The sequence below is a fragment of the Zingiber officinale genome, chromosome 2A (genome assembly GCF_018446385.1).
Source record: "Zingiber officinale cultivar Zhangliang chromosome 2A, Zo_v1.1, whole genome shotgun sequence".
Lineage (NCBI taxonomy): Eukaryota > Viridiplantae > Streptophyta > Magnoliopsida > Zingiberales > Zingiberaceae > Zingiber > Zingiber officinale.
In genome coordinates, this window is record NC_055988.1 from 171,396,010 (window position 1) to 171,410,623 (window position 14,614).

At 37.5% G+C, this 14,614-nt stretch overlaps 2 protein-coding genes across 2 annotated transcripts; one reads left to right on the forward strand and one right to left on the reverse strand.

Annotated features, from left to right (window-relative positions):
* Nucleotides 1-2,069: 2,069 nt before the first annotated feature.
* On the forward strand, nucleotides 2,070-5,365 carry LOC122043261 (protein NDL1-like). The gene is made up of 11 exons (XM_042603806.1): nucleotides 2,070-2,278; nucleotides 2,934-3,033; nucleotides 3,361-3,458; nucleotides 3,587-3,675; nucleotides 3,775-3,835; nucleotides 3,912-3,998; nucleotides 4,096-4,173; nucleotides 4,257-4,316; nucleotides 4,440-4,495; nucleotides 4,581-4,716; nucleotides 4,802-5,365. Exons 1-11 carry the CDS (start codon nucleotides 2,216-2,218, stop codon nucleotides 5,021-5,023), a joined length of 1,050 nt encoding a protein of 349 aa, XP_042459740.1. The 5' UTR covers nucleotides 2,070-2,215; the 3' UTR covers nucleotides 5,024-5,365.
* A 3,194-nt stretch (nucleotides 5,366-8,559) lies between these two features.
* LOC122043262 (RGG repeats nuclear RNA binding protein A-like) lies at nucleotides 8,560-14,358 on the reverse strand. The gene is made up of 6 exons (XM_042603807.1): nucleotides 13,989-14,358; nucleotides 13,426-13,819; nucleotides 13,181-13,319; nucleotides 9,247-9,405; nucleotides 9,080-9,142; nucleotides 8,560-8,973 (listed from the first exon to the last, which is right to left on the reverse strand). The coding sequence occupies exons 1-6, from the start codon at nucleotides 14,158-14,160 to the stop codon at nucleotides 8,779-8,781; spliced, it is 1,122 nt and encodes a 373-aa protein (XP_042459741.1). The 5' UTR covers nucleotides 14,161-14,358; the 3' UTR covers nucleotides 8,560-8,778.
* Between the last annotated feature and the right edge of the window lie 256 nt (nucleotides 14,359-14,614).

Here is a 14,614-nt window from a genome sequence, read left to right on the forward strand (position 1 = left end):
TAATTTTAAAAAATTTATTTTTGTTAATGCATTTTACTATGTATTTTATGATAAAAAATCTCTAATTCATATTATTATCGAGAAATAAAAAGAAAGAACGAGGAAGAAATATTATCGGTAAAGAAAGAGAAGGACATGTAAAATAGCTGATGAAAAAAGAAAAGGGCACAATGTACTGATGAAATAAAATGGGAATAAGAATAATAATAAAAAAAGAAAAAATATGTCAATTTAAAAATGAATTATATTTAAGGTAAAATAAAATCTCATATAAAATAATGATAGACAATTAATAAGGTAGAATAAAATCTCATATAAAATTATGGTAAGCAATTAATGAGAAAGATAAGTACAAGATATAAATAGGAAGTGGAATCCATAATGAATTAATTGACAAGGTGTTATTAATGAATTAGCAAGACATTTATAATTAATTAATATTAATGATACTAATTTAATTTTTTCGAACTTATTAATAATCGAGCTAAGTCGAATTTAAAATAAATTAGGTTTTTAAAATAATTATTTAATCTTGACTTGATTTATTTTATATGAATTTGAGTTTATTTGAAATTTGGCTTAAGTTTACCTCGTTTAAATGTTATCGAACTCACAATTCAAAAATGTTTGATTGTTTGAAACCTTTAGTGGTTTAATTGGTTATTGAGCTTGATAATTCAAATTTATTTATTTAACATATTGAAAAAAGATTTATTAATGAATATGGTTCGTGAACTGAACGCATATGTGTTCAAGATTATTTGTTTAATTTAATCAGCTGTTCAAGCTTATTTATTTAATTAATTTTATACATAAACAAATTTTTACTAAGTCGAATAATAAATTTATTCATGAATACTTGATTTATTTACAATCCTAAATATATGTAGCACATTTGATGAGGCCGAGAAGTTCTTCAAATTGCATACAAATTTATGCGAAGATTCTCTTCATATTATTAAAAAAAGGTCGATACGTTACCTTAGCGGCTCCTCTAGTGCCGGCCCCACGGATATGGAGGGAGGTTCATGCAGGTACACAGGTCATAGGCGCATGGCGGGATAAACCCCAGGTCGTCAGTTATTGAGAATCGACCCCTGACCATTACGTCAGAGATATCATGTGTCCACCGTCTGTGCTACGCCCTGGGACAAAAAAAAAAAAAAAAAAAAAAAACAAAAAAACAACAACAACGTTCAATATGAAATTTGGCCTAGACCCACCTCCGTCCAACTAAACATGTGGCTTAGGCGGATTGTGTCTCGAGCAATATCGAATCCACTCTAAACAAGTCGAATGAGGGTGCGAACACACTCTAAATTAGACCGACCAGATTGAGGTGCTAATGGTTCGAACCAATTATATAATCCGATTAATTTTGGAAATTATTGATCCGGTAATTTTTAAATTGAAAAAAACACAGATCAGAATGAATTTGAAGAAGCCAACCAGGAATGGGACCCGACGGCATCAAAGGCCCAATCACTCTTCTCACGCGTGCCGTGATACCTTGGTTGGCGGGCCCCACGCCGTTGGCTTTGCCCCCCTCAGGTGCTCCACGTAATCTAACACGGGCTCTGCCGGACCCACACGTCATCACGTGCCTTACGATTAGCGCTCTACCGAATCGGACGGCAACCGTTAACATCCCCGCAGCGAACGGCAAGATGCCGACCGCCAGCTGTCAATGAGGAGACCATCAGAGATCTAGAGGCCGAGCGGTCACGATAAAATTTCATTTTTACCCATATTTTTGTTTACTTTTATTTATCTTTTATATTAAAAAATATTGTATTTTTTCAATCCATGTGCTCTCTCCATACCGAGGATAAAGTTTAATTCCTTTTTAAAATCCTTTTTTATTAATATTAAAATGTTTATAGGAATATTCTACAAGTGGCAAGCAAATGGCATTCATTTTCGCAGACGCCCCGGAAATTATTAAGAATGCTTTCTGCGCCCTGTAATCTGGTTCGCTTTTTGCATGGACGTAAATAAAATATTATAAGGGGGTTTATGAAATGTTCGGTGCTTTCGCTGTTTACGGATTAAGAAGGAAGTCTTAGGAAAGCAAGAAAGTAATGGCGCTGGGTATAAATGGGAAGAGGGCTTGTCCGTCGTCGCGGAGGAGAAGCGGCGGAAGGAGGAGAGGCGAGAGCTCGGGAAGGGGTCGAGGCCGGTCGGTGTCCTCTTCGCGGAGCCCTTAATTCGATCGATGGCGGAATCGAGCGACTCGGTGTCGGTGGATGTGGAGAGGATTGCCTTCGGAGGAAGCGAGGTGAGGCCACCTCCCGATTTATCGACTGGCGTTTTCTTCTGTTGCCCGAGGTTTCAGTTCTTGAGTTTGTTTCTTTTGATTTTGATTATTTTGTTTTCCGTCCTCCGTTTGCTGATTATTGTCTTTGATTTCGAGAAATAAAGTTGGTTCTTTGGATTCATGCAATAGATTTTGTGATTGTCATTGTTTTGTTTCATCGTTTCCTTTACTTTGCAGTTCTTCTGCGTGCAGACATTGCTTGAGAGTACGGCAATGTCTTTTGTTGAGCTGTTAAGTTTGCATTCCGCTCGAATGAACTTGTAAGGCTGTTGACCTCTGAGGTGGACTAAAGTAGGACAGTCCACACACACGCACCTTAGTCATTAATCTTCTTAATCAACTCCCATGTTTTCCCCTTGTTTTGTCAGATTTCATTTAGTTTTTCCATCTTCTACTTTCATGTTTCAGATTCTTAAGATACTTTCTTTTCAGCGCCATTTGGTGTTTCCGGTAGAATTTTAGGTACTCTTTTGTACAATTATAAATGCAAAAAATGATCTTTAGTATGGATTTCGGTTTGTGACCTTTTTTCCTTTGAAGACACCTGTATTTATTTATTTATGCGCTTGCTTGTCTTGTCTCTAAGAGTTGATTCTTCTTTAAAATTGGTCGACAGGAACATCTCATCAATACTAGACACGGCGTTGTTTCTGTTTCTGTGTTTGGAGATCACGACAAACCTGCCCTTATCACCTATCCCGATGTGGCTTTAAATTGTAAGTGTGCAAGTTAACAAAAGTGGCTTCTAGCTTCCACCAAAAGGTTACAGCTTTTGACCCAAACATTGAACTTCAATAATATGTTTTATGCTTGTAAAGTGTTTGTTTTCATGGTAAATTAAAATTTTACACAAAAACTTATTTAGGTCACTTTGTTGCATATGAGCTCTGATTGTTTTCTTGATATCAAATGTTAATCTTGCTATCAGTTTTTTCATTACAATTCTTGCTGTTGGTATTAATAGACCCTTTCTTGTTCTTTTTACTAGAGAATCCTCTTTTTCCTTTTGTATATTTAAATTCATTTCTGTGACTTTTGCTTAGATGTGTCATGCTTCCAAGGATTATTCTTTTCCCCTGAAGCTGATCCCTTACTGTTTCACAATTTCTGCATCTATCATATCTGCCCTCCAGGTCATGAGGTTGGTAACTTGATGAATGCCTTAAGTTAAGCGAACTTCAGTTTCCACATATCATTTTCTTTTTGGTTTCATCATTCTCTAGATATATCGATATATCATTGACGTTTTTGTTCCCTTTTGTACTTGAGATGGGAGCTGTTCCAATTTCTTCCAATGTGTCTATACCTTCAGTTGATGATTTGGCAGATCAGGTTGCTGCTGTTCTTAACTATTTTGGGTAACAATTGAAAGGCCTGCTTGTTAAATCTATTCTAATGTGAATTTTTGTAGTACATATTAGCTTGAGTTTCCTAACCTCCCTATTCATGCTTCGTAGGTTAGGTTCGGTTATGTGCTTGGGAGTCTTGGCTGGGGCATACATTCTTACCCTTTTTTCTGTATGTAACTTTGAAGTATTGCTTCCCAGTGTTATTCGACTTGTGATGTTTGACTCTCTAGATTTCTTCTTCACAGATTAAATATAAGGAGCGTGTGTTAGGTCTGATAGTTGTATCTCCTCTCTGTAAAGCACCCTCTTGGACTGAGTGGCTCTGTAATAAGGTTAAATTGGTTAATTTATCATCAATAATAGCTTTAAGACGAATTGGTATCTGAAACCTAAATTTCTTTAAGATGATGAGCTGAATTTTGTAATCAGGTGCTATGTAATTTTCTCTACTTCTATGGGATGTGTGGTTTGATCAAAGACTGCTTGCTTCAGCGTTACTTTAGTAAGGTAGTTTTCGTCCACTCTAGTTATGTCTGTTTTACTCAATGCCAGTCTCATGCTAATAGTGATCGAGTTTTCATCATTGGCAGGAAATCTGTGGTTTCACCACACAGTTCCCTGAGTCAGAGATAGCCAAGGCCTGCAGAAATGTGAGTTTTCATATTATAATACGAATAGAAATGCTTCGACAATTGGTACACATAAGGGATAATAAGAGCGAACTGTTTGTACGCGATGCTTAGTACTTGTCACTGATGTTTCTGAATTTACAGTTTCTAGATCAGAGGCAGAGTACAAATGTGTGGCGTTATCTTCACTCCATTAATCGGTATTTCTCTACGACTTTGAGAGATGATCTATTTGCTTCTAGAAATAACAAACTTTAACCTTGTTCGAGAATTACATGTTAGCAGGAGATATGACATCACTAATGGATTGCAGCAGCTTCTTTGCCGGACACTGGTATTTGTCGGTGAGAGCTCTCCCTTCCACTGTGATGCACTCCACATGATGTCAAAACTAGACAGTAGATTCAGTGCCTTGGTCGAGGTATGATCTTTAAACAATTTACATTGCGAAACTTTGTAACAGATTTAGTTGGGCTTATTCTCGCATGTTGTGCTACCTAATGCAGGTTCAAGCATGTGGATCCATGGTCACTGAAGAGCAGCCCCATGCCATGATGATACCATTAGAGTATTTCTTCATGGGTTATGGTCTTTACCGACATAACCAATTCTCTGACAGTCCGCGCAGTCCACTTAGTCCATGCTGCATCTCCCCAGAGCTGCTTTCGCTTGAAAGCTTAGGAGTAAAACTAAAGCCAATCAAAACCAGGGTCTCAAATGAAGTCTGAAAGCTGCAAGGGTAGACAGTGGCCAGATGAAACTTCTGTCACAAACTCATCTCCTTCAGGTTCTTTATTCACTGAAACTCCATCTGGTGTAGGGTGGCATTCTTTGATTGTAGATAGAAAAGGATTGGTCCGGTTAGACGATTTTCTCATATAGAAATCATGCTTTCCTCTGTAAGCAGCAATCAGTTGAGGATGATATGAACAATTGATGAGAGCAGTGGTCTCTGCAAACTATAAGAACGCACATTTTGATTCATTTTTGTGTTTTTTTATCTGTCTTGCAAAAGTTTTTTGTTGCTTGGACTGCTGCCTGGATTATATTATCTGAAGTTGAGACAAAGATTGTTCCATGCCCAATCATCTGCTAAGATTTGGAGCAGTTTAAGCTATCAACAAATTGATAGATTGAGTCTATTCAATAAAGGTAATCAGAAATGAAAGGTGTTATGGACAGAAACTAGTCTGTTTGACCAAAAGGTGGATATGCACTTTTAATTAATTTCTTTGGTATGTCTGGCATGCCTTAATTATTCACTATGATGTTTCAATACTTTTTGACTTTTAGATTGACATCTAATGATCAAACCCAGTGTAAATCTGTAGTCTTTAATCTTTTTTTTCCCACCAGCTAAGAAGCTTTATCTTTATCATGAAGAATACCGTAATTGATTGCTTGCCATTGGCGCAAGAAACATCTCATTTGATTCCTCGTACCTCTCCTTTTTCTGAGCAATTCAGTTTTTTGGATGGTTGAAAATAATAAAGATAAACTGCTCAAACAAATAGGTTTTTTTTAATAATGTAATAGATTTATTTAGTAAGAACTTCTAATTTTTAATGAATATATAAATTTTACAATTAATTTTATATATTATGAATTTAACACACAACATAATAGTTGTTTTACTATGATAACTAAATAAGGCATGGTAATATTATTTATTAATTTAAAAAAAATGAAAAATTTAAAAGATATTATGTAATGTGTTATATTGATAATGGGTAGATTTATTATAAAAGTAAAAGTAAATTAGAGTTAAAACAGTAAAAATGCATATTAAAATTCGTAATCATCCGTACAATTAAAACAAAAAAAGAATGTTGTTTTAGACAAATGGAAAGATTAGTTATAAAAAAAAGTTAATTAAGCAAGATTTTGATCTTTGACCATTTTAAAAACAGATTTGAGCTCTTAGAATCATATACTTCATTACATAAACTTCAATAGATTGCCCATAGTTAGAGGGCAATGATTACAACCATGAGGGGCATTTAGGTCATAATCATATTCTTTGCATTGCCAACCAAGTTGTGATCTTGGCCATGGGCAATATAAACTTTGTGTGATTTAAGTTTGTTTAAATTAAATCTAAAATAAATTAAATCAATATAGCAAATGAGTACACGAGTTTAACTTTTTTTTTTTTTATGAAATTGAACTTAATTCACACTTAGCCTAAACTTAATTCGTTCAAATATTCTTATTTAATTATACTTTTACATTTTAAATCATATATGAAAATTTATTTATTTTAAGAGTTTATTTGTCTATTTACAAATTTGATAAAAAATTTATTAATTAATATTATTTATAAATTTTATCTACCATTATTCTTAACAAACAATTTACTATCTTTATTCATAATATTAATGAACTAAATACATACATATTTAAATTTATTTATCTAATAAATTAATAAAACTTATATATTTAAATGAATATATATAAACAATTATCAAATAGAATATCAAATTTACCCAAGAACACTTGCCGACCAATATTGACAAAAACAAGTATCATATATCAAGGAATAAAAAATCTAACATAAATGTTAAAGAATGCAAATGTTGGAAAAACTTGAATGGAAATGCGATATATGGGTTGTAGTCCTACAACGATTGAAAGCAAGGCTTTCCGACTGATTCGGAACAAAGGGGGTTGGAAATCCAGGGCCCGGAGGACATCAACCCATTGCTCGTAAAAATCAGTCAGGACACGATATGTCTACGTAAGACAACTTCTTGGTCAATATGCAAGCCAAAGCCAAGGTCGCCAGCTTACTTGCAGGCCACGTGGCAGGCCACGTGACAAATGTGCAAGAGCTTGCAAACCACTTGGCAAGCATGCAAGTCACAACGTGGCTTGCTTGAAGCCAACAGCAAGCCACGTTGTGCCAGCACGTGGCTTGCTGGCACGTTGAAGCCAACAGCAAGCCATGTTGTGGCTTGTTGGCAAGCATGCAAGCCACAACGTGGCTTGCTGTGCTTGCAAGTCTTGCAAGCCTTGCACAGGCAAGGTCTATAAAGAGACCTTAAGTGGAATGAAGAGAGTAGAGCACAAGTGAAGAGAGCATAGCAGAATAAATAGCTCAGTGAGTTTTGTGAGAGAAGTTCAAGTGAATTTTGTGTGCTCTTTCATTCCTTCTGAAATCCCCATGTTTCTTTCTCTTCTGTTATGTACTTGATTGACACGGTATGTCTGCATAAGATAACTTATTGGTCAGTATGCAAGTCAAAGCCAAGGTCACCAGCTTACTTGCACGCCACGTGACAGGTCACATGGCAAGTGTGCAAGAACTTGCAAACCACTTGACAAACATGCAAGCCACAACGTGGCTTGCTTGAAGCCAACAGCAAGCCATGTTGTGCCAGCACGTGGCTTGCTGGCACGTTGAAGCCAATAGCAAGCCACAACGTGGCTTGCTGTGCTTGCAAGTCTTGCAAGCCTTGCACAGGCAAGGTCTATAAAGAGACTTTAAGTGGAATGAAGAGAGCAGAGCACAAGTGAAGAGAACAGAGCAGAATAAATAGCTCAGTGAGTTTTGTGAGAGATCTGATTGGCCATGGGCAATATAAACTTTGTGTGATTTAAGTTTGTTTAAATTAAATCTAAAATAAATGAAATCAATATATCAAATGAGGACACGAGTTTAGCTTCTTCTTTTTTTTTTAATGAAATTGAACTTAATTCACACTTAGCCTAAACTTAATTCGTTCAAATATTCTTATTTAATTATTTAAAACTTTTACATTTTAAATCATATATGAAAATTTATTTATTTTAAGAGTTTATTTGTCTTTTTACAAATTTGATAAAAAATTTATTAATTGATATTATTTATAAATTTAATCTACCATTATTCTTCACAAACAATTTACTATCTTTATTCATAATATTAATGATCTAAATACATACATATTTAAATTTATTTATCTAATAAATTAATAAGACATATATTTAAATGAATATATAAAAACAATTATCAAATAGAATATCAAATTTACCCAAGAACACTTGCCGACCAATATTGACAAAACAATTATGACAAAAGATGAATACGCTCGTCCCAACGCTCCCGTTAACTCGTCCCAAGACTAACACGGAAGAAGTAATCAATATTAACAAAACAAGTATCATATAACAAGGGATAAAAAATCTGACATAAATGTTAAAGAACGCAAATCTTAGCAGATAAAATCAAGTTCAACCAACTACTAAAACAATTTTTGTCAAAGAAAAAAAAAGGGACTCTGAATGATCAAAACTGAACTTACTAAACATTGTTTAAATGCAAAGTAACAAAGCATGCTGTTGCGAGAGACAGAGCCGGAGAGCCGGCTGTCAATATACATAAATTGAAAAGATGAACTAAATAACCCACACAATGTTTACTTCTCAGGAAGTAATGCAAGTCTTAGATAAAGAACTAAGAATCTCAGAAACTGGCACACAGTTTGGAAGACTTGGAGTTTCTCTATTTCCCGCCGAGTGTGGGAAACTGGCCGGGATCTTCAATTGATGGGGCTTCAGTGATATAGTTTGTGCCCCTGCCTCCAAAACCACTTCCGAATGGTGCACGGTTACCTCTTCCCCTTCCACGTCCTCGTCCACCTGAACTGTAGGACTGTTTGCCATCGCCAGTCTTGAAGAACTCATTCATGTTCAAGGGCTAACAACAAGGAACTTAGATAATCAAACAGGGGTGAAACTATCTGGCAGGTATAAACCGTGAAACAAGGACTATTAGTGAGAAAAGGAGATGAAAAAAATAATACCTTTCTACTCTTTTCATCACGATCAGCATTATCTTTCTTTTTCCCTATATCCTTGTCAGAACCCTGAAAGTGAGTTGTTTGAAAAATTGCAAAGGATGATTATGTGGAAAAGTGATGAAAAGTAGGAAAATTTGTGGATGAAAGGTCTTGGCAGCAGGCAGGCATACCAACTTAACAAAAATAGGGTCAATTTCTTTTTTTGTCGCTAGCAGCTGCATTGCCTGCAAATCCTTGTCGATTTCAACCTTCCGCTCCTCAGCTTTCAGAGCAAGCAAGGCTTTTCTTTTCTCCTCTTTTACTTTCTCATATTCTTCCAAAGTCATCTCCTACACAATAGAATTGAATAATTCAGGTTGTTTAATAATTAATTTCTATAATTAGACTGGTAGAATAAAAAAAAAGTAAACAACACCATAAGAAGGTAAACAAGGCATCAAAAAATACAAGAAAATCCAAGTTGAATAATCACATCTCTGAACATCTCTCAATTATTTAGCTCACAGAATTTCACACGAAAAAAAAACTCAACACTCTAAGTATCAGTTATGACAAAACACTCCATAATGCTCTAAAAGATTTAGAAGCCAAAACATGATGAAATTGAATCTTTGAGCAAAAGGACTAAAGATCTTTTTTTAATTAATAGATGCACTTAATTAACATTATACCATAATGAATATAAAATCAATGTTGTAAAACTGGACTTAAAAAAAATGAACACTGACAAGATCAACAATGATGGCCACAAAAAGTACAAAATGTAACAATATTAACAAAAGCTGATTGAAGAACAGACATAATGTCCTATGTGTGGTAGCTTTCTAAATTAAAAGCATGACAGGAAAAACAACATGTCAATACCTTGATTCTGCCACATGCAAATTGTTCTAGGCTGGGTGAAATAGAGTATTTGCATACACATTTGTAACATTTATTACAAAAGATGCAAGACCCCTTGGATCAGCCCAATATATAAAAATCTAAACAAAATATTCAAAAAATTTAACATATTATCGTTATGTATGGCAGCTTCCTGTATTGAAGCATGACAGAAAATCATTCCAATACCTTGATTCTGCCACAGAAAAATAGCTCTAGGCCGGATGAAGAGTACTTGCATATACATTGGTTTGATTTACCATGCAAGACCCATTGAATCAGCCATATAAAAAAGAAACTGAAACTAAACTTCATGACATTCATATATGCAAAGTGTCAAGACACTGGAAAAGTACCTCTTCTCATGCACATAGAGATGCAACAGCATTTTTCAACCCACATAGAAGAAGGAAGAAAGCTACTCACACCTTCAGGAATGGAACCATCACTTTGAAACACATTGTAAAAATTTCAGGAAAGCATGTAACTGACACCATAAGAGTTACACTAAAGACAAAAACAGATGTGGAACGAGCAGAATTGAATTTCTTAGACCATTCAATACTAACGAATGAATCCAAAATGAACTTACAAAAAGGAAAAAGGGATGTTTAAGACAGAACGGGGAATCATCACATGAGCAATGTCTCCCTCATTCTCATACAAAGGGTTTTAATTGTAATCAATACAAACTGAAAACAGAGCACCACACAAAGCACGCCATACACATAGAATAGCAAACACATGAATACACCATGACCACTGAAATATCCGTACAATGTCACTGAAAACAATCACAGTATACCATTGAATGTGTACAATAAGCTGACAGGATTTTTCAATGAAAGATACCCGAACAGTAAAATAAACACATGTTCAAGAAAACAAAAGGATAGAACTCTCCTAAGTAAACTACTTCTGGCAAAGAATACTAACAAAGAGAGATATACCGAGTATCATTTGCAATGTGCAAGCAAGAGAAGGGGAAAAAGAATATTGACTGCAGACTAAGTCACTGTGTGTACACAAGCAACAAAGATAACAGGTGGATCATGTTGGTGCAATATCCCTAGGTCAAGGTTGACCTGGTTGACTAAGCTTGAGTTGGCTCAAGCTTGAGTCTTGATGTTTAGGTTTCGATATTTGACAATACATGGAGATTGCAGATACAATCATCCGATTGAAGAGATTATCAATACAATTCCCCTCTGGTCAAGGACTGACTAATTAGATGTGAAGAAGAGTCAAGTAGGTCAAAGGGTTGACCGGATACTGACTAGGAAAGTCCTAACCGGAGGTTAGGCAAGGGGAAGTCCTGGTGAGTAAAGTCAAACATTTGGAAATCCTGGTGAGTGAAGTCAGGTGAAAGTGTCCCGATGAGTGAAGCCGGACAGTGAGAAAATCTTAGTGAGTGAAGGTAGGTAAAAGTTCTAGTGAGTGAAGCCAGGCAGATGGAAAATCCTGATGAGTGAAGTCAGGCAGATGGAAAGTGCTGGTGAGTGAAGCTAGGCAGATGCAAAGACCTGATGAGTGAAGCCAGACACGTGGAAATCCAGGTGGATCAGGATTGACCGAACACCTGGTGTTGGGAAATCCAAGTAGGTCAAAAGGAGTGACCGGACACTTGGCACAAGACGGTAAGTCCAAGTGGGTCAAAGGATTGACTGAACACTTGATGAAGAAGTCCTGGCAAGTCAAGGTTGACCGAATACTAGGCATGAAGAGTTCCAACAGGTCAAGGTTGACCGAAGGTTGGACTTAAGGCCATTGAGCTTAAGTTAAGTAAGTCAAAGGTGGTCAATCAATCAGCCGATTGATTCAACCGAATCTGTCACGGTTGACCGAAGGTTGGAATTAGGGCCATTGAGCTTAAGTTAAGTAAGTCAAGGGTGGTCAATCGATCAGCCGATTGATTGAACCGAATCCCAATCGATCATCCGATCGATTGGGAGAGTGATGCGATAAACAGTAGCCCAATCGATCGGTCGATCGATTGGGAGCTTATATCGCGCAAACAGAATGCTTCCTAATCGATCAGGCGATCAATTGGACAATGCCGATCGATCAGGCGATCGATTGGGGGATGTTTCTCGCGTGTGGACGCGAGGGAGGCTGAATCGATCAACTGATCGATTCAAGCCTTCCCAATCAATTGGTCAATCAATTGGGAAACGACCGTTACGCAGGATGCATGTTTTGGACGGCTGAGATCGCTAGGATCTTACATGGCAATCGATTGGGAGCAAGCCCAATCGATTGGGAGCCCTAGAAGCAACGGGTATAAAGTTGTGGCAAGTTTTCTTCTTCGCAGAGCACACATGATTCTTCACTACTACTCATCACCGGACTAAGAGCTTGGAAGAGAAGTGTTGTTAAACTTTCCAAAAGGTCCAGAGGCATCTACAAGCTACAAGGGTTCAAGCAAGAAGGTTTTTCATTTGTATTATCTTGTATTTACTTCTTGTTTCGAATTATATGCTTGTGTGAGTTTATACGAGATTTCTCCACCTTTGGTAGTTACCGAGAAGGAGTGTTTTTCTTTGTGGAGAGTGCGGTCGTGGGTGAATTCTTGGATTAGACACCTCTTCTTGAGGTGAATACCAAGTAAATCCTCTTGTTAGCATTGTGAGTGTTTGGTTCGAGTTCTTTTTCGCTGCACATCATCACGAAACATCAAGGCAATAAACACGCTCCCCTTCTAGCTACAAATTAACCCTAACAGATCATGCAAGCACCATGGAAGCCTGCTTTTAGAGCATCTCCAATGCAAGGTTTGTGAGAGGTTTTTAAAAATAAAAAAAGCTGAATAAAAAAGCTTGAACCATTATAAATATAAGGTTTGAGGTTTATAGTTTAAGAGCAGTAGTGAAAACTCAAACCCGTTCTTTTGTATTGAAATTGATGTATATGCATGGAGCCATGTTATGAATTATATCATAAAAAAGCTCACTTAAAGCTTTAATCATTGGAGATGTTTCAATGAGGTTTTACAATATTGACATGGCATATTGAAATCATAAAAAAGCTCATTTAGAGTTTTAACGATTGGAGATGCCCTTAGACTTTGAACGTCAACCAAACTTTACAGCGTGTTAGGAAAACCCAACCACTAAAAATGACAGACGTAATAGAAGTGTAGAGTATGATCTTTATAGAAATCATATCTTGTTTTAACATATCACAATATAATCAATGATGCAATAACTTTTTTTTTCAACTAACCTTATCCTCTTCCTTTTCTTCAGTCTCATTAGTTGTCCCTTCCTTATCCTTGCTCTCCTCTGTTATAGGCGCATTTTCCTGTACTGCATGGCCCTCAGTTGGCAAATTTTCATCGGACTTCATGACATCATCCTTTTCCCTATTTATTAAATAGTTGCGCATATAAGAATAATAATTAGTAATAGGGCTGCAAGAATACTTGTGTTACTACTAGAACTTTTACTCAGAGAGAGAATAATTTGTACTGTGCAAGTGTCTCATCAGTAGCACTTCCCCAGTTGCCACGTCCTCCACCTTGACGCTTCACCTCCTCGCCGCGGCCGGTGCCACTCCTACGCTCAAACAATCTGCGTGGAGGCCGTTCAGAGTTACCTCCAAATTCACCATTGCCATAGCCACCACGGCCACCGTATCCACCGCGACGGCCGCAGCTGAAAGGCTGGTGTGGGGGGCGTACTCTCTCAGGCTTGTCAACCTCACCATCTTCACCACCACCACGACCACCACCATAGGGCCGGTTATACCCATTCGAGTTCTCATTTCCGAAGTCACGATTTGGACCTCGCCCACCGCCTCGCCCACGGCCAGCCCCACCACGTGCTGGTGCAACATTGTCCCTCGCTTCCTTCGACTCCCTCACTGTGTTACAAGCGTTCCCAAATCAGAAAGAAACCTTTTTGTACCAAAAGACGATACTTTTCCAACTAATCCGAAATCATGAAAACCAAAACACAAGATCGATGGTGAAGAACCATAAGGAGCATGTCTTCAAGAACATTAAATCCAACAAAATCTACTAGAAACTAACCGGCCTGTGAAGGGGGGAGCGGTTTCGTGGGAAGCTTCGCCACTACCGGACTGACAGCGGTTGGCAAAGCCGGCTTTTTGGCCGCCAACTGCTGCTGCTGGGCGGCGATGAGCTGCGATGGGTCATCGTTGTCGTCGTCGCCCAGTACGTCGAAGGGATTGATGGTAGCCATGACCGCAAGATATCGTCCAAATTTCCGGCCTCAGAACTGCGCCAGGGTAATGTATGGGATTAGCATAGCCGCCGCAGGGATGCAATCGCCATTTGAAAGAGCAAGCGATCGACGAAGGGGTGGGATAGGCGAGCCAAAACCCTAGCCGCAATCTTCCCGCACGAATGGGCTTTCACGCCAGAAGCCTAAGCAAACCCACTCCCGAGCCGCCCACCCTCAGCGATATTTAAACTTGTTTGGTGACCGAAATGACGATAATAGACACACAGCAGAGGACAGTTCACGCAATCTTAGATTGCTTTGACGGAAACAATCAGGGGTAATTTTGACATATCAATAATCAGGCGACGTGGATCCTATCGAGCCGATGATACAAATTAATGGACTGTTAAGATTTATTCAAGGTTTTTTACGGTGGCGTAGTTGATTGGGCTTTTTAGTTATGAGCCAAGCC

Coding starts and splice junctions, on each gene's coding strand:
- LOC122043261 (XM_042603806.1), top strand. CDS start 2,216: ATGGCGGAATCGAGCGACTCGGTGTCGGTGGATGTGGAGAGGATTGCC. Junction 3,676..3,774: donor GCTGTTCTTAACTATTTTGG/GTAACAATTGAA, acceptor CATGCTTCGTAG/GTTAGGTTCGGTTATGTGCT. Junction 4,317..4,439: donor TAGCCAAGGCCTGCAGAAAT/GTGAGTTTTCAT, acceptor CTGAATTTACAG/TTTCTAGATCAGAGGCAGAG.
- LOC122043262 (XM_042603807.1), bottom strand. CDS start 14,160: ATGGCTACCATCAATCCCTTCGACGTACTGGGCGACGACGACAACGAT. Junction 13,320..13,425: donor ACTGATGAGACACTTGCACA/GTACAAATTATT, acceptor TTTAATAAATAG/GGAAAAGGATGATGTCATGA. Junction 9,143..9,246: donor ACCCTATTTTTGTTAAGTTG/GTATGCCTGCCT, acceptor ACTCACTTTCAG/GGTTCTGACAAGGATATAGG.